The 21,873-nt window shown below is 43.9% G+C and overlaps 1 protein-coding gene and 1 long non-coding RNA gene across 7 annotated transcripts in view; one reads left to right on the plus strand and one right to left on the minus strand.

Moving 5' to 3' along the window:
* The window catches only part of SERPINB9 (serpin family B member 9), a 60,011-nt gene extending 40,580 nt beyond the window's left edge, over nucleotides 1–19,431 (plus strand). Inside the window, exons 1-7 of one of the 6 annotated variants that reach the window (XM_019419897.2) lie at nucleotides 6,288–6,392; nucleotides 9,694–9,871; nucleotides 12,145–12,282; nucleotides 12,628–12,745; nucleotides 14,509–14,651; nucleotides 16,824–16,979; nucleotides 18,307–19,431. In XM_019419897.2, the coding sequence (XP_019275442.2) occupies nucleotides 9,704–9,871; nucleotides 12,145–12,282; nucleotides 12,628–12,745; nucleotides 14,509–14,651; nucleotides 16,824–16,979; nucleotides 18,307–18,711 (1,128 nt within the window). In that variant the 5' untranslated portion in view covers nucleotides 6,288–6,392; nucleotides 9,694–9,703 and the 3' untranslated portion in view covers nucleotides 18,712–19,431. The other 5 variants (XM_019419901.2, XM_019419900.2, XM_019419903.2 and 2 more) reach the window with 5 other exon arrangements.
* LOC109249475 (uncharacterized) lies at nucleotides 14,883–21,817 on the minus strand. The gene is made up of 3 exons (XR_002072598.2): nucleotides 21,466–21,817; nucleotides 20,986–21,145; nucleotides 14,883–15,158 (listed from the first exon to the last, which is right to left on the minus strand). It is a non-coding gene; the product is annotated as an uncharacterized LOC109249475 (long non-coding RNA).
* Nucleotides 21,818–21,873: the final 56 nt, after the last annotated feature.

Here is a 21,873-nt window from a genome sequence, read left to right on the forward strand (position 1 = left end):
AGGCACAGAGGCAGTGTCTGTGCTCAGGACTGCCTGGGCCACAGAACAGAACCCAGACTTCACGGACGGTCCTTTTCTTCTCTTCCTCTGGCACCACAAAACTGGCAGCATTTTGTTCTGTAGTGGGTTCTCTTCATAAAAAGGCACGGTTGCTGGCCATGTCCTCCCTTCCCCTTCTGCCTACCTTGCCTTGATTTAAATCTTGAGTGACCAAATCAGTGTAGCAATTTGCATGGCAAAATAAAATGTGTGCACTTGGGTGGTTTGTGAATGTTTGTTGGGAGCATTCCACAGCTGCTTGAATAACTGAGGCTTTGGATGTGTGATGTTTGGGGCTGATGCTTGTTTTGCAATATTTGAGGTGTCCTTGAGTGGTTCTGCCCTCCCTCTATAATCTGGGATGGCTCCCCTCTCAGACTGTGCTTACTATTTGTGGGTGTTTTTGGAGTATCTCAGGGATCCATGGACCAGTCCTCTGCTCTTCTGTCCTGGGATCACATCAGAGCTCTGCTGCCCACTCATGCCAACCTCCTCAGGAAATGCCAGTGCCCAGGCCCTGTGGCTCACAAAGCCAGAGATCTTGACATGTTAACCCTGCAGCCACCCGGGGTTTGTCTCTTCAACAATTGAGGCAGTATCCCTCAGTGTCTTCTTCAGTGCCACACACAGCCCTGCATGTTCCATATCTCAGAGAGTCCCTTGTAGAAATAACTGAGGTACATGTCCAGGCCTTAGCAATGAGCTTCAGGACTGGGCTAGGAGGTGGTACTCTGAAGCAGAAGCCTGCAGCCCTCTCCATCTCTGTCCCTGGAAGCACACACCAAACTCTGCCTAGTTCTCCTGAAGCCCCCAAGGAAACCCTCACATACTCACCAGCTCCTGGGAACAATGGCCTGTGTTTATCACACATGCTCCGATGTGGCTCAGGCGTATCTCTTGCTAAAGAAAAGATCTCCCTACATTAATGTATATTTTGATTACAAAAGAATATGTGTCGTGGCAGAAATTTGGACTATAGAAAATATGAATAAAATTTAAGTTGTCCACAGATCTGTGGCCACGCACTGAAGAAGTTCTCAGACAGACGTGAGTGGACATGCAGGGCTGCCTCTGGGAGACAGCAGCAGCCACAGCAGCCTGCACACAGCCTTTATTTCCTATCTCATTAGATAGAAGTATCAAAGAAGATCACAGCATGGAAAGAGGGCACAGAGGATCTTTAGACATTAACCAGATATGCACCTGGTGGCTATGTGAAGGCAGGCAGGGAGCACATCTAGTTTCAAGGAGTGTCAGGGAGTTATAGCAGGTTTTGTATCTTAACTGTCCCCTGGGGGATCATGAGGCTCTGTATCTCATAATGCTATTGCCTTCAACAGCCTTTAGACCAGAACCTTGGTGACAGTTCAGCTATCCCCATTCACCCTCCAGGACATATAATACATTCTCTAGAAATAACTCCACACAAATCCACACCCAGCAATCACTACTGTTGATGGTGAGATGTGTATATTTTTATATATCCCCTTCCTTGGGGAAGGTCATTGAAAAGGCATGACTGCCAGTTGACCTGTGAGCTGGATCCAGGCCCTCAGAGGCTCCACACACTCTCTCCCCTGTCCTGGGTATGTGGGTTTCACTTACCTTTCCCACTTGCAGAGACTGCTCCAAGGACACGGTTTTGAGACTGATGTGGCGTGGAAAATATCTGCATGGTGTATGTGACTGAACTCAGTTAAGGTCTCTTTAGAAACTTTTTAAGATTTGGTGGGTGGGTGCTGGGATCCATTCATCTTGCTGCCACCCAATACAAGCCAAGCTTAATAAAACTGTCACCTGTCTACCAACCTGGAGTGGCCTGCCTCTTTCTTCAGTCTCTCCCTGCCCTCCGAGCATGTAGCTGGTTTCATATTCTTCCAAGGAAGTTCCTAGGAGGGTTTCCAACCAACAATATGTATGGAAATAAAAACTTATAAACACAAGTTAAACTTTCACACAAGTTAATCATAGACTTCTATTAGCACCTACTTACTATGAACCTTAATTGACTTGTATGATTTTCCATATTTTTTGTGATCTATTTACTTGTAGACAATTTGGGTAATTTAAATTATTTATATTACATGCTGCACTGTTATATTATGTACCGTACTGTTGCTCATTCCTTAATGTTTTAAAGGAAGCCTTCCTAAACATAATACTGTTGAGATAAAAGTTGGGCATATTTTAAGGCTTCTTCCAAATTGGTCTCCAAAAAATAACTGATTTACACTCCCACTTGCACCATCACTGACTGCTGCCTGGCTTATTTTTTAAGACTTGGACTGAATCATGGTTGCTCCTGCTTCTACTTTGGATTCACGGCTCATTGGTCTGTTACCTGAGCCATTTACATTACAGCTCTTATTAAAATCTACCAAGCTAGACTATGTTCCTGGTTAGACCACATCCATTTCAGGGACCGTGCTTTCTAAACTGGATTTGGGGAAAAAATTAATCCATAGGACTGGGAAACAGGCATCTACAAATTTTAATTTTTTTTTTGTCCTCTAAAAAATTACTTAAAAATTTTATTGAGGTATAATGAATATAATGGACTTCACATAGTTGACATGTACAATTGGATAAGTTGTGATATTGTAGGCACTGGTCAAACCATCACCATGATCAAGATAATTAGCATATCCATCACACCCTAAAGGCTCTTCTTATACCTTTCAGTCTTTCTCTCCCATCCCTCCTTGCCCCATCTTACCCACATACCCTCAGTCTCAGGCACCCACTACTCTGCTTTCTGCCACTATAGGTTAATTTGCATTTTATAGAGTATTATGTAAATGGAATCATACAGCATGTACTTTCTGGGTATGGCTCCTTTCACTCAGTATAATTATTTTGAGATTCATCCATACAGTGTGCATCAATAGTTCATTTTTTAATTACAAAGTTATATCCCATTGTATGGATACATTACAGTTTGCTTCCATTCATCTGCTGCTGGATATTTGGGCTGTTGCAAAGATTTTAACTATTACAAATAAAACTGCAATGATCGTTCATTTGCAAAGTCTTTGTATGAACGTATGTGTTCATTTCCCTGTGTGAATACATAGGAGTGTGAATAGCTGAGTCATATGGCAGGTTTAAATTTTTAAGAAAATGCAAAATTTTTTTCCAAGATAGTTTTACCCAGTAGATCAAATGAGAGTTCCAGATGCTCTGTATCCTCACCCACACTTGGTATGATCAGTGTTGGTAATTTTAACCATTCTAATCGGTGTATAATGTTATCTCATTGAGGTTTTAGTTTGCATTCTCTAATTCTCTAATATTCAGCATTTTTTCATGTGTCTATTTGCAATCCATATATGTTCTCTGGTGAGATACCTTTTTAAATCTCTCACACATATTTTATTATTTTATTGGGGAGAGGTTGTTTGTTTATTGAATTTTGAGCATTATTACAAATACCAAGTTCTCTATCAGACACACGACTTGCAAATACTTTCACAAATCTTGTGACTTGAGTTTTCATTTTGATAACAGCATCTTTCAAAGAGGAGTTCTTAAATTTAACAAAGTCCAATTTATTAAACTTTTTTGTTTATGTATTGTGCTTTATCTAAGAACTCTTTGCCTAAGTCAAAGTCAGAGAGAATGTCTCTTAAGTTTATACTATAACATTTTATGTTTTGGCCTATGATCCATTTTGAGCTCATTTTGCATATGTTGAAAAGAGCATTCTTCCTCCACTGAACTGCATTTGCACCTTTTTCAAAAATCAACTGATCATATATACATGGCTCTATTTCTGGACTATATTTGATTTTGTTGATCTAATGTGTATCTTGGTGCCAATACCACAATACTTGATTATTGTAGCTTAATAGTAAGTTTTGAGGTAATGTAAGTCCTCCAATTTTATTCTTTTTAAAACATTTTTTAATGTTTATTTATTTTTGAGAGAGAGAGAGAGAGAGAGAGAGCGCGCGTGTGTGCATGAGCAGGGGAGGGGCAGAGAGAGAGGGAGATAGAGGATCCAAAGTGGGCTCTGTGCTGACACCAGAGAGCCTAATATGGGTCTTGAACTCAGAAACCGTGAGATCATGACCTGACCTGAGCCGAAGTCAGTTGCTTAACAGACTGAGCCACCCAGGCACCCCTCCAATTTTATTCCCATTTTTCAAAATTGTTTTGGCTATGTTGGGTACTTTGCTTTTTCCTATAAATTTGAGAATTAGACTCTGTTGACCTTTGGGCTGTTGTTTTCATATGTGTTATGAACCCCACAATACATTGTTATTATTTTAAAGACACTTAAAATACTATTTAGGGGAGCCTGGGTGGCTCAGTCAGTTAAGCGTCTGACTTCGGCTCATGTCATGATCTCACGGTTCATGGGTTTGAGCCCCATGTCGGGCTGTGTGCTGACAGGTCGGAGCCTGGAGTCTGCTTCTGATTCTGTGTCTCCCTCTCTCTCTGCCCCTCCCCTGCTCATGCTCTGTCTCTGTCTCTCAAAAAATAAATAAATGTAAAAAAAATAGTATTTAAAATATTATCTTTTAAAGACATTTAAGAAATAAGAAAGAAAGCCTTGTGTATTTATCTGATACTTATTAACAGTGCTCTTCTTCCTTTGGGTACATCCTTGTTCCTTTATTATTTTTATTCTGCCTGCCTGAAGGAATTACTTTCACACGTCTTGACATGCAAGGTTGGCTGGTGGTGAGAACTTTCAGGTTTCATATGTCTGAAAAAGTCTTTATGTTACCTTCATTTTCGAAAGGTATTTTTGAAACATACAGAGTTCTAGATTGATGGTTTCTCTTTTTTCTCCCAGTATTTTAAAAATGTTTCTGCACTGTATTCTTGCTTGCATTTTTTCCCCAAGAAAACTCGGATATCATTTTCATCTCTGTTTTTCTGTATCTTTTTTCTTGGATCGCTTTTAAGATTTTCGTTTTGTCTTTTAAGCAGTTTGATCATGCAGTATGATGATGAAGTGAATAAAAACCTACAGTGTTAAAACTCAGCAATAAAAAGACAAATAATCTAATTTGAAAATGAGCAAAGATTTGAATGGATTTTCCCCTGAAGGAGATTTACAAAGAGCCAGTAACCACATGGGGAGGTAAAAGATGCTCAACGTCATTAGTCATCAAGGAAATACAACTCTAAAACATCATGCAATGCCATTTTCACACCCTCTAAAGTTAAAAAAAAAGAGACCATAGATTTCGAGAAACTGAAACCCATGTACACAGATGGTAATAAAATTTTGTAGCTGCTTGGAAAAATAGTTTGGCAGTTTTTCATAAAGTTAAATACAGAGTTACTATATGACCTAACAATTCCACTCCAGGTATAGACCCAACAGAAATGAAAACATACATCTAAACAAAATCTTATATGTGAATGTTCATAGTAGCATTATTCATAACAAACAAAAGAGAGAAAAAACCCAAATGTCTACCAATTGATGAATGAATAAATAAAATGGACACACACACACACAATATTATGTCATCAGTCACTAAAAGAAATGAAATATAGATCACTGTTACCTTGAACCAGCAAAGATCAACCTGAGAACACTGTGCTAAGTGAAAGAAGGCAGTCACAAAAGACTATATTATATATGATTCTATCTATAATATCCCACAATAGACAAATCTAGGCAAAATGGATTAGTGGTTGCCGGGGGCTGTGGGAAGAGGGAATGGAGAAAATCATGAATGGGCATGGTGTTTCTTTTTGAGGTGATACAATGTTCTGGAGTTAGATAGTGGTTATAGTTGTACAACTTTGTGAACAGACTAAGAACCACTGAATTGTATGCTTTTAAAGAGTGAATATTATGGTCTGTTAACGGGTCTCAATAACGCTGTTAGTTTTTGAAAAGGGAGGCACCCAGGGTGTGAAATTTAAGGAGGCACTCACTGTCAGGGTCACATTAAGTACAGGGGTTAACCCCTAAGAGTGTGTGCCTCTTTACATTTAGTTACCTGGCTTGCCTCTCTCCCTAATTCAGACCCTCAGGAGAATGCACTAATTCAGGTTTGAATTTGAAATAGGAAGAGAAATCTGCTTCAGAAAGTCATTTAATCTGTTCTCTTCCTCTGAACATCATCACATCAACAAGAAAGGCTTCTAGTTGCTGGGGTCTCTGGTCACTGGCCACGAGGGATGGGAAGAATGTGGGTATCTGATGACCTTTCGAACAACCGAATCAACCATCCGCAAGCCCGCCCTGCGTCAGCACCCCCATGTGCTGAGGCAGTCCGGCTCAGTCTGTCTGTTCCCATCACTTTGGAGATAAATGGTAGCGACTGCATACACAGCAGCACCAGAGCCCAAACACCAGCAGGGGAAAAGGGCTCAGGTCCTAGAAGGTAGGCCGCCTGGCTTCTGTGTCTGGGTTCAGAACAGCTAATTAGTGTGGGATCTTGAGCAGATATTTTATTCTAGCTGACTCTTTCATCTGTGTAAGATGAGCGGTGTGGAATAAGACCCACAGGCCTGTCACTCCACCTTTGCTTCTGGAAGTAGACAAGCCCAGGCTAAGTTCTGTCGCCCCTCGCTCGCGTCCCCGGGGTGTTCTCCACTTGTGAGCGAGCGCGGCGGTACCAGCCCGACTCACCTATCCGTTTGAAAGTGCTTTTCCTTTCACAATCGGTTTGGGAGGCAGTCAGCCCTTCCAGTGACCCCCGCAGGGCCTCACACGCGAGGCGGGGCTGCGGAGGGTGGGGGTGGGGGTGGGGGTGGTGGGCGGCCGCAAAGCAGGCCTGGGACTAGACCCTGGCCGCGCCCAGCCGGCGGTTACGCGGGGGCGCAGCTCACGCACCGCCCCCAGCGGAGGGCAGGAAGCGTGGAGGTCGCCGGGGCGAGCATAAAATTCTGCGGCCGCTGCCTCCCGACGCGAGCTGGACCCAGGGGGCGGCTCTTCCCGGAGAGGTCGGCGTAGGCCCGGACGACAGCCACGGGAGGAGCGCGGCGGTGCCGAAGGTGGCAAGTGGGGGCGCCCCGGGGCAGGGCGGGGACGGCGGAGGACGTGAGCCCCCAGCGCTCGCGCTCAGACACTGGACGCGAGGGCCATCTCTGTAGAAGCGAACCGGATCAGGTGGTGCCTCGCCCTGTTCACAGAAACAGAGCCTCTTTGGATCGCAGCCGCACAGTGGTGCAGCTGCGGCCGGTCCCAGAGCCCAGGCCACCTGATTCCCTCCTCCACTGTCTTGTCTCTGCGCTTCCCAGGTCTCTTCCTCTCCAGCCGCCTCCCTCCACCCCCCCACCCCGCCGCCCTACTTCTTCACCCCATCTCTCTCCTAGGGATCCGCGCACTGACCTCTCCCTACCTCTCCTCTTTCCTGCTGAAATCACCATTCTGCAGCTGTAAATCCGAGCACTACTTACCCATCCTAATTCTTGCAGTCACTCCACACAAACTTCTGGAGCCCTTCCTTTTCCCTGAGCGCTCTTCCCGGCCCGCAGGACCCGCGGTGCCACACCGCCCCTGCCGCGGGAGCTTGCAGCCTAGTGGGACCACAAGCAATGAGAGACGGAATTGCAGAGAAGAGTGAGGCAGCCGCCAGGGTGGGTGGAGCTCGTGAAGGGAAGCCTTCTGAGACCGGGGTGTTTGGGTGGAGAGGGAAGCTGAGTGCCATTAGCCAGTGCAGGGGTCGGGGTGGTGGATAAACGGTGTTTTCCTTGGCCCAGGGGTGCCTTGAAGGGAGTGAAAGGCGGTCAGGATGGCTAGAAGCTGATGCTGGAGCAAGGCGAGGGGGTGAGGTGGAGGATAAGCCCTTTAAATGAAGTGAGCTTTGAGCTTATCCTAAGGGCCAGGGGAATTTTTTTTTTTTTAAGTTTATTTCTTTATTTTGAGAGAGAGAAAGAGCGAGCAGGGGAAGAAGGCAGATAGAGAGACAGAGAATCCCAAGCAGGCTCCTGCTGTCAGCGCAGAGCTGGAGTGGGGCTGGATCTCACCGTGAGATCATGACCTGAGCTGAAGCCAATCCACTGAGCCACCCAGGGACCCTGAGCCATGGGAAATTTAAGAGGAGGGCTGTCCAAATGGAGTGAACTGGGTGGGGTCTGTTCCCAGGAGGGGAACGTTCTGGGTCGTTCTGTTCCGAGGAGGCAGCAGGGAGAGGGAGCAGGTGGTCTAGACTAGGTGCAGGCTCACAAGTATACGGTTTCCAGAGCCATTTGGGCAGCAGAAGGCAGGACTTGGTGATCGGTGTGAGGGGATGAGGAGCCGCAGGAAGGAGGCAGGGAGATGGCAGTTGGGTGAGTGAGGGTCTCATTTCCACCCTTACCTAATTGCCTGGTGGGCTGGGGGATGGTGGTGGCCATGTGTTCAGGTTCAGCTGTGTGGTCAGCAAACCTGCCCACTAACATTTACACTTCTGACCTCCGTGGCTTCATAGATCCTGGCCTCCCTGTTCTTGGTAGTTTTGCTCTTTCTTGTACCCTTTTCCGTTCCTCCTCGCCTCTCTATTCTGGTGTTCCGCAGGGGCTGGTCTTCGTCCTCTGGTGCACAGTCTCCATTAGTGGCTTTTGCTCTATCGAGTAAAACTCCCAAATCTTGGGAGTAAAACTCTCAAATCTTGCTAAGTTAGCAAAATATTATAAAACAAAACAAAAGCAAAGTTTTCTCAGCCTCTTTTCCAGTGTTTGAAGGTCACGTGATGTCTAGAGGCTAGGGATCATTGGGCACTCTGAGTTGGGTTATGGGCTATCGGGAGTTAATTGGCCATCTAGCGGGTAGGGCTGCTCAGCTGGAGAGCACACTGGCTCTCCCTAGCTGGTTGATGACCAGTCACTGTAGATGAAAGGTCCTCTCCTCACAGTCAATTTAAACCCACCTGCAGCCTGTCTGTCATCTCGTACCAGAATCTCAAACATTTCTCAAGTATCAGCTGACAGATAGGGAGACTGTGGCCTTTTGCATAGCTGAAACTCTCAAAAGTGCTCTTCATAAATGTATGAAAGAAGAAACAGTATTGGGGCACCTGGGTGACTCAGTCATGTGAGCCTCCAGCTTTGGCTCAGGTCATGATCTCAGGGTTTTTAAGTTCAAGCCCCTGCATCCAGCTGGTTGCTGACAGCACACGGAGCCTGCTTCAGGTCCTCTGTCTTTGTCTCTCTCTGCCCCTTCCCTGCTCATGCTCTCTCTCTCTCTCTCAAAAATCAATAAACATTAAAAAAAAAAAAAAAACAAGCAGAAGAAGGAGAAACAGTATTATGGAGACCAGGCTAGAGAACAGGCTAGAGAAACTAGAATTTTTTCAGTGGGAGTTTCCCCCTCCTCCCCCTCCCCTGCTTCCCTGACACCATCCTCCTTCTCCCTGATGTCCTTCTCGTCAGGTGGGAAGAGCTGGTCCTTATACGAAAGGATTGGACTTCACTGCTCCTGGGAGACTGAGTGCTGTGTGTTTGTGCCAGTGAATTAGTGCTGTTAATTCCTGAGGCTCTCAAGCTGGTTTGATCTCTGCCAGTACCATACTTCTCTATTTACCTTAAAATGGGGACTCACTTTTCAGATGGGGAGCAACAATAAATGGGTTTTCCTCCAACTTAAAATGTTTATGAGCTTTATTATTTTAAAACAAGTACAATTCCAAGATTGCCAGATATTTGATCAATAGCCTTCCGAGGTGTATTAAGGCAGCCTTTCTCTTTATTCTCTGGTTCCAGAGCCTGTATCATGGATGCCCTTTCTGAAGCAAATGGCACCTTTGCCTTTCACCTTTTAAAGATGCTGTGTCAGGACAGCCCTTCACGCAACGTGTTTTATTCTCCTGTGAGCATCTCTTCTGCCCTGGCCATGGTCTTCCTGGGGGCAAAAGGAAACACTGCTGCCCAGATGGCCCAGGTAAACCTACCTGCCACTCAGGAGAAGGGACTGCCCTTTCAGTTGTTATGTTCCATCACCAGGTTCATACCTCATACTCCAGAATTGCCACGAAGCAGGATGGGGAGGGGTCCTCATGCATACACACATACATGCTTATATCAGGCAGGTGGGGCTGCCTGGGGAACAAGATGCAAAGGGCAGGGCTGGGAGTCTCTTTTGCTGAGACTTTTTTTGGGAAAAGTCCTCTAATAATTTGGTTAAGACTATCCAAATCTTGTCCTAGCATCGTATCTTTGTTTAGAAAATGATACTGAAATTATTTGAAATCTAAGCAGTTAAGATCTCTCATTTTTGAAGTAAAGACTTCATAACTGTAATTATTCTTTGGTAACAAAGGGTAGGTTAATATCTCTTTCAAGTCATTAATACACCAACATGCCTTCCTGGTAAGGGGATGGACAAAAATAGGCAAATGTGGATGAAAAGGCATGTCTTTATTACATATACAGACTGTGTGTGGACTAGTTTAACAAACATTCAGCAAACATCTGAAAATGATTAAGAATCAATCCCTGTCCTGAAGGGGTTTTATAGAGCAGGCAGAGGACATGTGCCTAAGATAAAACCTACAGGCTTATCTCATGCTACCTGCACACACCTTCACTACAGGAGGGCTGGCGTGGCTCTTTGTTTCAATACCACTTTCTTTTCTCTTGACAACCCTTTCTGGGGTAATTGCTTATCTGAATCATTTTTCAGCTTGTGACCTGAGAAGTGAAGGTTTATGTGTAGAGAGGGGCTTCTTTGGGCTTACTGAGCTTTTCTGTGTTTTAAGCTAGCTGATGAATCCTTCTGGGAGGTTTTTTTTGGGTTTTTTTTGTTCTTTTGGGTTTTTTTGAGAGCCTCAAGATTGTTCAGTTACCTTGTATTCAGAGACATCAAAAGTTCCTTATCCTTCTGTGCTCAACTAGACAGTAATGGCACTCAATATGCTGAATATGCATTGCTACTTACAGCATTAAGGGAAGTTCTTTTAAAGAACTAGTGTTTGGATTCTGTATAAACTGACAAAGATTGCCTTGCCCACTGATTGTATTTATGCCCATTTCTTCTTGAACTTATCATGCTTTTAACTGTGTTGTTGTTTTTTTAAATCTTAGAAGCAAATTTTCCTCTATTAGGCGTATTTCATACTTATGTTTTTCTTGGGATGCAAGATTTTATAATAGCCCCTTTTCTGAATCCTTCTTCTCCTTGTCATTCTTCCTATTACTTATTTTTTTAATGTTTTTATTTATTTTTGAGACAGAGAGAGACAGAGCATGAGCAGGGGAAGGGCAGAGAGAGAGAGAGGGAGGCACAGAATCCAAAGCAGGCTCCAGGCTCTGAGCTGTCAGCACAGAGCCCGACACGGGGCTTGAACTCACGGACTGTGAGATCATGACCTGAGCTGAAGTTGGATGCTTAACTGGCTGAGCCATCCAGGTGCCCCCCTATTACTTATTTTTATTTTTATTTATTTTTATTTTTTTTTCAACGTTTATTTATTTTTGGGACAGAGAGAGACAGAGCATGAACGGGGGAGGGACAGAGAGAGAGGGAGACACAGAATCGGAAACAGGCTCCAGGCTCTGAGCCATCAGCCCAGAGCCTGACGCGGGGCTCGAACTCACGGACCGTGAGATCGTGACCTGGCTGAAGTCGGACGCTTAACCGACTGCGCCACCCAGGCGCCCCTACTTATTTTTAAACAAGACAGATCTATTTAGGCAGAAAAGCCAACTGTTACTCCTCTGTTTTCTGTCCTCTCCCTCTCTCTCTCTCTCTCTCTCTCTCCCTCCCTCCCTCCCTCCCTCCCTCTCTCTCTCTCTCTGTCTTTTTCTCTCTGTATCTTCTCCCCACCTCCACATAGTATTGCTCTAGTATGTATTAAATCTGCAATTTAAATGAAAACAGTGTTCTTTTAAAGGAAAATTTTGTAGAGTATTTGAGAAAGAATTTTCTCTATAAAACTCTATAATGAGTTTTTCAGATCAAAGAACAATCTTGATTTTTGTTTTAAAGTTTATTTATTTTGAGAGAGAGAGAAAGTGTGAGTTGGGGAGAGCAGAGGGAGAGGGGAAAAGAGAGAGAGAATCCCAAGAAAGCTCCATGCTGTGAGTGTGGCACCCAATGTGGGGCTTGAACTCATGAACCGTGGGGTCATGACCTGAACCGAAGTCAGACATTTAACCGACTGAGCCACCCAGGCACCCCATTTTGATAATTTTTAAAATTATTTTTCTCAACAGGTGCTTTCTTTAAACACAGAGAAAGATATTCATCAGAGTTTCCAGTTACTTCTTACTGAAGTGAACAAACCTGGCACCCAGTACTTGCTCAGAACAGCCAACAGGCTCTTTGGAGAAAAGACGTGTGAATTCCTCTCAGTGAGTTGAGTCAGCAGAACAATAAAAGTTGTATTTAAAATATAGAGTCTGAAAGAAAGATCCTGGAGAACCAAAATTAATGGTGGACACTTTTAAAACTCATAATTCTATGACTGTGCCTTGAATTATTTAAAATTTGACTACTTGTAAAATTCATTTTTCCATTTCTGGTTGGTTATGGCTTAGTACTTATTTATAAACTCTGATATTTTAGTACCTATTAGGCTAAGATATCACTTTTAAGAGATGTATACTTATTTTAATAAAAAGTATATAATATTCAAATTTTTGGAAACTAAACTTTATTTAGGAATATAGCCACATTGAACACTTTTCTCTCCAAAGACCTTTAAGGAATCCTGTCTTCAGTTCTACCATGCTGAACTTGAGCAGCTTTCCTTTGCCAAAGCTGCAGAGCAGTCCAGGAAACACATCAACACTTGGGTCTCAAAAAAGACTGAAGGTCAGAATTACATGTTACTGTTTTTTTTTTGCCTTCTCTCCCTTCTCCGTTTCCTGCTCCCTCCACGTTCCCCTACTTCCCCTCCTTTTCCTCCCTTCCCTCTTCCTCCCCTTGCTTTTCCTGCTGTTCTGATTTTACTAGTGTTTCAGATGGTCAGAGTCATGCTGACAGGCTGGGCCTCATGGCATATTTGGACCTTAATGGACTCACAGTGGTTCTGATCAGAAGCTCAGGTTTTCAACAATGGAGACTTAATTTTTTCCATTCTCCGGGGACCAGAATGACTGATACAAATGTCAAAAGAAATTCATAGACCAGATTTCCAGTTTAGTAACTTACACTGAAGCGTACTTTCATGTGGCCTGTGATGTTCACATGTTGGGTGGGTTCATCACCTCCATAGGAAGGAGACTACTGGTCAGATCTCCCCTGAGTCATACACTTGGGCTTCCTCTTTCTAAATTCTTTTTTCAACGTTTTTTTTTTTTGTTTTTGTTTTTGTTTTTTTTGGGGACAGAGAGAGACAGAGCATGAACGGGGGAGGGTCAGAGAGAGGGAGACACAGAATCGGAAACAGGCTCCAGGCTCCGAGCCATCAGCCCAGAGCCTGACGCGGGGCTCGAACTCACGGACCGCGAGATCGTGACCTGGCTGAAGTCGGACGCTTAACCGACTGTGCCACCCAGGCGCCCCTCTTTCTAAATTCTATGTGGACCTACCACCAGCTTTATCCTACACATTAAGCTTACTTATTCTGCTTCTTTCACGTTTTCCACTTCCACTCCCTTAATTAGATTTGGTAAGCTTAGATTTGATAGGTCAACTGCAGACTGTCTCTCAGGGCTGATCAATCCTGCAGACCGAAATCATACTTTGTTTGGCATTGAGCCTTATTCTTTTGTTTTACGGAGTGCCACGTTCTGATCTTGGCCACCATGATCAATGATGTATGATGTTTGAACCATTCAGGACCCTCTGTACCATTTCTACTTAGTACCACTAGGAGCAGTCCTATTTCTGTCAATAAATCAGACAATCGAGAACAGACATTGTCTTTCTTTAAAGAGTTAGCAGTTATTGCCACCATTTCTTGGAATATTTGCCAATTATGCTATCTGGAGGCAGCGAATTAACAGGGATGCTCTTAGTTCATCAGAAAGGCAGTTTGATATCCAGGGGAAGAAGGGAGTATCTTTCACTTGCCCACCTTACCTTTTCCAGGAATGTCTGCTGTTTTGTTTAGAGGATCAAAATAGTAAAATCTCTTCTAGTTGCTTCCAGGAGCTCCTCAGTGCACCCAGACTGCCCATTATCAGCTCTTTCCCCGTTGAGCCGTTCATTCTGGCTGCCTCTGACATGTGGATGTAGTTGTGGAATGTTAGCACCGGTTACAACTTTGCTGCACTAAACCAAACAATCCCATTTCACCTCTTGAGATAACCCAGGTCCCTCCAGACCAGCCCTCCAGACCTGTTTGCCTCGTTGTCTGACCACGTATAGTGTTTTTCTTTGAGTGATTTAGAAATCATTTACCGTCTTCAACTTTCTGGAAAGGCCTTAGTGACCTGACCATGAACACCACTTCTTGTATGTGTTGTGTTTGATTTCTGTACATAACAATCCAAACTGAGCAAATTTGAAAAATGAAAAGAATGTTTGGTTCTTGACTAGTAACCAAGGATCTGCCAATAAACCTTATCATGATTTATTCATCCCATGTTCTATAAAAATCACCTGAATGTGTTCTCTACTTTTCCTGGAAGGTAAAATTCAAGACCTGTTGCCGGATAGCTCGATTGATGCACAGACCAGGCTGGTTCTTGTCAATGCCATCTACTTCAAAGGAAGGTGGAATGAACAGTTCAACAAAATGTACACAAGTGAAATGCCTTTTAAAATAAACCAGGTGAGAGAAGCTTTCAGAAATTCTGCTAGTGTTTCAAGAAGAAATTGAATGGAGAAAACTAAGTTTGTAAAAGCATAAATGATTGGTTAAAAATAATTTTGAAGGGCACCTAGGTGGCTAAGTCGGTTAAGCATCTGACTCCAGCTCAGGTCATGATCTCACGATTCATGGTTTCAAGCCTTGCAATAGGCTCTGGGCTGATAGTTCAGCGCCTGGAGCCTGTTTCAGATTCTGTGCCTCCCTCTCTCTCTTCCCCTCCTCCACTCTGCTCTGTTTCTCTTTCTCTCAAAAAAAGAATAAACATAAATTAAAAAATTTTGAAACAACATATTTATAAATGCAATTTTAAACTCAGTAGAAAAGAACAGAGGAATAAAAATTATTTGCTGTCTATAATTTTTTGCATTTTATTACTGCTCCTTCTGCCTCTGATAATCTCTCCTATCTTCATTGCTGCCACCTAGTTTTGGAAACTCTCATAGAAGACTTTCTTCTATTCCCAAGTTGCTAAACAGAAAGCAAAAAACAAGTGTTAAGGAAAGAAAGTGTGATATGTGTGTGTGTTGGGGGAGTGGGTAGAGGGAGTGAATATTTCTTTCTTTCTTTTTTTTTTTTTAAAGAGAGAAAGTGCTTAATGATTTATTTATTTTTTTTTTCAATATATGAAATTTATTGTCAAATTGGTTTCCATACAACACCCAGTGCTCATCCCAAAAGGTGCCCTCCTCAATACCCATCACCCACCCTCCCCTCCCTCCCACCCCCCATCAACCCTGGGAGTGAATATTTCTTTAATCAGATATTTAAAAAATTAAAATGAGTATTGACTTGAATTAATATTAATTAATGATTATTAATTTAATATTTATAAGTTTCTAATATTAAAACTGACAAAAATCTTAGTCTTGATATTGAGGTGTAACTTCAGCCAGGTATTAAAATGGCTTGCCAAATCCCCAGCAAACCACCCACCCCCCGCAAAAATACCATTTTAATGTAATCTGGAAACATAGTGTATAGGTGTTTTGGGGGGCTTAAGGTGTACTTTACATAATCAGCCCTTGAGGTACAAAGGTGGGAGGGGGAGAACTTTTCTAGCATTGATTTTAGAAACTTTTCTAATTTGTATAATAGCTGATCTGTATCAATTTGAAAAATAAGTATAAAAAAAGAAAAATGAGTATAATACTCTAACTTCTGCATGCATATACCTCTTCTGTATTTTATTTGAGAGAGAGAGTGGGGGAGGGGCAGAGGGAGAGAGAAAACCTTAAGCAGTTCCATCCATGCTCAGTGCCAAGCCTGACGTGGGGCTCGATCCTGTGACCATGAGATCCTGACCTGAGCCAAAATCAAGAATCCGACACTTAACTGACTGAGCCACCTAGGTGCCCCACCACTTCTACATTTTTAAAAAGTTATTTCCTTGGATTAGAGTGTCAGAATCAGAACAACTGGATTTAAATACATGAAGAGATATTAGTTCTTTCTACTTGCCGGCAAGATTGCTTTCTGAGAGGGTGTGTCCATGCACTACCTGTCACGTTCCTGTGAAACTCTTAAATTTCTTCCCACCTTATCACAAAACCTTTCTCTAGCTAAAATGAAAAAATTTTCTATTTAATTTTATGTGACTGTATCATTTCCTTAGATATATTTTATTTTTGTATACATATATTTTTAAAGTTTATTTTGAGAGAGAGAGTGTGCACACAGTGCACACAGTGCGAGCAGGGTTGGGGCAGAAAAAGAGGGAGAGAGAGAATCCCAAGTAGGCTCCATACTGTCAGTGCAGAGCCAGGCACAGGTCTCGAATTCACAAACCGTGAGATCATGACCTGAGCTGAAATCAAGAGTCGGACGCTTAACTGACTGAGCCACCCAGACACCCCTCCTTAGATATAGTTTAAATGAGGACAATCTGATTTCCTCCTCCGGAAAATGCAGAGTATCACATTTATTTTGCTGAGTAGAATATCTTTCTTAGGATACCTGTTTACAAGAGATGCCTTGTAATGGTGACAAGAAAGAGTCGGAATTAGCATATGAATATTGTTCCCATCACGGGTGCTGAAAACACTCCTGGAGTCAACTCTACGTCTTTTGGAAACTTTTATCGCCTCTTTCAATAATCTGTTTTTAATTCCATGCTCGTCTGTTTATTCCCATCAGAAGGAGCAGAGGCCAGTGCAGATGATGTTTCAGGAAGCTACATTTAAGCTTGCCTATATTGAAGAGGTGCAGGCCCAGGTCCTGGAGGTGCCCTATGTGGGTGAGGAGCTGAGCATGCTCATTCTGCTCCCGGATGACAACGTGGATCTAAGTTCGGTGAGATGAATCCAGTGACAACCTTCACATCCTTCCTGATAGGATAGAACTCAAGCACCATTTCCAACATTTGTGTTACCTTTTAAGTTGATGATATGGGCAACCAGGCAGCAGTATTCAGGTACTGGGGCTTTGGAACCAAACTGTTATTCAGGACCTACTTCTCCCGTTATTACCTATGTGACCTTGCCAAATTACTCTGTTTTCTAAGATGGGGATGGTGATAATATCTCCTGATAGAGTTATTATTAGGATAAAATGGGCGTAGTTCAGGGAACAAGCTTAGCACATTGTCTGGTGCATCATCAGCCCTGAATAAATGTGATTCATTATTATTATCATAATCATTGTTGTTAGCATTATATTTTAAATACTAAGAACCTGAAACTCAGGAGGGCAGAGCCAGAAACAGCCGGAAATGCCACTCCCCACCCACTCTGCTTCCTTTCAGCATGGATCCCTACCTAGTATGAGAGTCAGCCACAGCCCAGGAGCTCCTAGGGACAGGCACTAAGTGGCACATGGTGCTCCCATGACCTAAGGGGCCTGTGTGAGCAGAGCTGCAGCCATTGGCTGTGTCTCTGTCCATCCCCGCCCCCCCCGCCACCGTGTCTCTTCTTCAGAATGTGTGCAGGATTGCAGGATTGCACCTCTGGCAAATTGTTCTTCTGGGTGGACTCCACCAGGAGCCCTTTCCCATTTTTCTTTTTTTTTTTAAGGTTTTTTTGTTTTTCTAATTTTGTTTATTTTGAGAAAGAGAGAGTGCGTGCACGCGCACACGAGCTGGGAAGGGGCAGAGAGAGGGAGAGAGAGAGAATCCCAAGCAGGCTCCATTCTGTCAACACATGGAGCCCAAGGCAGGGCTCAGTCTCACAAACCATGAGATCTTGACCTGAGCTGAAACCAAGAGTTGGATGCTTAACCAACTGAGCCATCCAGGGGCCCCTCCCAATCATTTTTCTTACCAGCAATGCCTCATCTTCAAAAAATAAGCACAGTTTATAAAAAAAAAAAAAGAAAATCACAGTCAGCTGGGCATTGATGATTGTCAGGATAAAAGATGTCTCCTAGACGTTGTTGGGCAACAAGAGGAACAACCACTGTCTTTGTGCCTCTGGGCTGTTTGAAGTCTTCCCTGCTTGGCAGGGAAGCCACCCATGTATTTAATAGCACAAGTATGAGATCTCACAGATTTCCTGGCAGATAATGGTGCCTGCTGGTCTTGTGTGGCAATCAATACCCATCTATGCGAGGAGGAAGAGTATGTGGGTGTGTATGTAAATATGTACTAAAGTATGAATTTCAAAATCGAATTCTGGTCTTTCAGGTGGAAAAACATCTCACTTATGAGAAATTTAGAGCCTGGACCAAGCCAGATTGTATGAAGAGTACCGAAGTGGAAGTTTTCCTTCCGAGATTTAAACTGGAAGAGGATTATGACATGGAATCTGTGCTTCAGCGTTTGGGAATGGTTGATGCCTTCCAGGGGGACAAGGCTGACTTTTCAGCAATGTCAGCTGAGAGAGATCTGTGTCTGTCCAAGTTTGTGCACAAGAGTGTCGTGGAGGTGAATGAGGAAGGCACAGAGGCCGCGGCTGCCTCGGCCGTCGTGGTTGTGGAGTGTTGCATGGTATCTGGACCAAGGTTCTGTGCTGACCATCCCTTCCTTTTCTTCATTAGGCACAATGCAGCCAACAGCATTCTGTTCTGCGGCAGGTTTTCTGCTCCCTAAGGGTGAGCATTTCCTGTGTCCTCCTGTCTTGCACCACAGCCCTGTGAACATGGGTCTTTAAAGCCAAGTGCCTAGGTGATGAGGGCAGATTCCTCATCCATCTGAATCTCATGCTTGTCCACACTCAGCTCTCTCCATACTGACCACTCATTTGCCCTACTTAGTCGAGATCATGGGACAATAGAACTTAATGATTCCCTGTTGTATTTAAAATGCAGTCCAAATCCCATAGGATGGCATACAAAATTTTCCTAGATGACTCCAGACTTCTTCCCCACTCATTCCACATGTAACTCATTTTAGTTACACCATGTTCTGCCTTGTACCTCAAAACTTGTTGCATACTTGTCTTAGCCTATTTCAGTAGTAGTACGTGCTTCTAGCTAAGGCAACTGTTTTATAGTTTTCCTGGTACATGTGCTTCTTAGAGTTTCTTTAATGCACATTTTTATTTTATCTTTGACATTCATGCATCACCAAGTATGTGGAAAACAGGGCATCAGGCATTGGAGACAAAGGGGCAGAGTCATGGTCTTTTGACATCTGGTCTTTAATACTCATGCTGGAATGATGTAGCTTTTATGACAGCCAGATTGGACTAGGTAATGTCCTTAAACGTATAATGTGATCCTCTTGTAGGGATCAGACATTCTTCCTGTTAATTATATTTCTCCACCTCCAACTCTAACAGTAAAAATTTCATTCAACTCTTAAAGCTCATTTCCAATGTCATCTCCAAGAAATTTTTCCTTTTCTGCATTAGCAGAGGTGCGTCTTCGAACTCTCAATTGCACACAGAGGAAGGGCATTGCTCTTATGGAAGTTGTTTGATGTATTAGTCATCTCTGTTCTCCAGCTAGGTCTTAAATTCCTCTGGGGTTGGAATGTATTTTACATGTCCGTGTGCCACATACAGTGCAGTCAGAAGTAATTTGATCACACATGAACTCTGTAATTTTTAAAAAAGTGATTAGATGTCAGTGATATTATTTTTTTGTTTTTTTTTACTAAAGTTTATTTTGAGAGAGAGAGAGAGAAAGAGAGAGTGGGGAAGGGGCAGAGAGAGAGGGAGAGAGTGAGAATCTCAAGCAGGCTCCGCACTGTCAGAACATAGCCTGATGTGGGGCTTGAACTCACAAATCATTGAGATCATGACCTGAGCTGAAATCAAGAGTTGGATGCTTAACCTACTGAGCCACCCAGGTGCCCCATTATTGTTTTTTTTTTCAAAGAATTTTTTTTATTACAGTGAAATTCACATATCATAAAATTAACCATTTTAAAGTTAACAATGCAGTGCAACATGTGCAATCATCACTTTTATCTAGTTCCAAAAAATTGTCATCGCCCTAAAGGAAAACCTTGTGCCCACTCAGCAGTTCCTCCCCATTCTCTTCTCCCTAGAGTTCAGAGACGGTCACTTAAGATTTCAAGGACCCTTATCAGCCTCACTGGGCAGGGCACTGTGATGAGCTGTGATGAATTATAAGAGGAGGTACAGGCAAGCTGCAGAAAGGGGGAAATTTCTTTCGTGTGGAATGTGTGACTGATGTCTCTCCCCCAGGGAAATCACCCAGATCTCTAGACCTCTCCCAGATAAGAGGGATTAGCGAGAAGCTTTTAAAAGGGTATTTGGGAGAAGATTTTCCTAAGACAGCTGTGGTAGTGCTAGTACCCACTCCCCCAACCCCTGTGCAGGGGGGAGGCAGGGGGAGACAGAGTCTGTTAAGTGAGCTTGGCTCATACAGAGAGAGACATCAAGAGAGCAAGACACAGAGAGGGACAGAGATGGACAGAGATAGAGATAGAGACTCTGTAAGTGAGCTGACTCGCGTCCCCTGGATATACCAGGCATTTGGATACTGCTCAGGAGAAATGTCCAGGAAATGCAAATATTGATCCCAACAAACCAAAATGGGCCAAACTAGAGTTTCCTGGCCACTCTGGGCTCAGCTTCTGGCCTGTAAAAAGAACAGTTTGTGACCTGAGGGTACAGAAGGTTCACAGAGCTGGGCCACTTAACAGTGAAGGGCAAAAGCACTTGGAAATATTGGCAAGCTTCTAAAAGGGAGTGCTGACTGCTGGGACCAGCAGCCTTTCTTCTTTGTTATGGGGGGTTTGGACTGCTTCTCTGACTTCCCAGGACCTAAGGATGTTTGCACAATGTAGACAGGACAAGGTGAAGTTTCCAGTCCCAGACCCATGATGTTAACCCTGAAAGCTGACTCCTAATACTTCCCTCCCCACTCTCTGCTGTGGGAGCTGGGTACTGACCTTCCAGGGTTGTTAAATAAGGAAGTCCAGTTGGACAAGACTTCCAGCTCCAACATTCCACAAGCCTTTATTTCTGGATCTCTTTTTGACAACCAGGCAAAGATGGCATCAGCACAGCCTACGCCACCTACTCCAAAGAGAGGCAGGCTCCATTGAAAAACTGAGGTAGAGAAAAGATCTAGTAATCCCTTCCTCGTTTTGGGGAAGGGGGAGATAGCATCTGTTAAATCCTATGTGCCAGAGACTGCTAGGCACTGCACGATACATTATTTTACTTGATCCTCCTATCAACCTGGGAAGATTAATAAGGAAACTGAGGTTCAGAGAAGTTAGGCAACTCGTTCAAATTCATTCAGCTAGTCGGAGACTGGCAGAGGAAATGAAGCCAGAGCTTTCAGACCCCAAAGCCAGAGGCCAGAGGGGGAGAGCCTCTGTGAATCACACGCCCTCTACTCCAAGATGCACAGGCTCACTGCTCACCCCGCCTTGCCCAGACGCCATCCCAGCAGCTTAGCTGTTCCACAGTGGAAACGTTGTGCTGCCAGTGTTTTGTCCTTGTTTTCTTTAAACGTCAAAGGAGTCTCTATTGCCGGAAGTTTCAAGCGAGGCGGGCTGGAGGGCGAGAGTAGCTGGGATCCCAAACCAGATCTCTCCAAGGAAGGATGGCTCATTGGTGCCCCAGGCCCCGTGCCACCATTCTGGGAGCCCCTGGATGGATAGCATGAAGCCGTATACGGTCTAGCAAAATCCCTGGAGTGAGGCCAAGTTGGTCCGGACCTCGGGTGCTGTGATGGGGGAGAGGTGACAACAGCTTTGTGACGTGGACGAGCTTTCTGGGGTGTCCAGCGCGACCCCGCCCCCAGCTCCTAGCCCCCACCCGCCGCGTCG

This window comes from Panthera pardus, unplaced genomic scaffold, assembly GCF_024362965.1.
Source record: "Panthera pardus isolate Hobbes unplaced genomic scaffold, ASM2436296v1 HiC_scaffold_17, whole genome shotgun sequence".
Taxonomy (NCBI): Eukaryota; Metazoa; Chordata; class Mammalia; order Carnivora; family Felidae; genus Panthera; species Panthera pardus.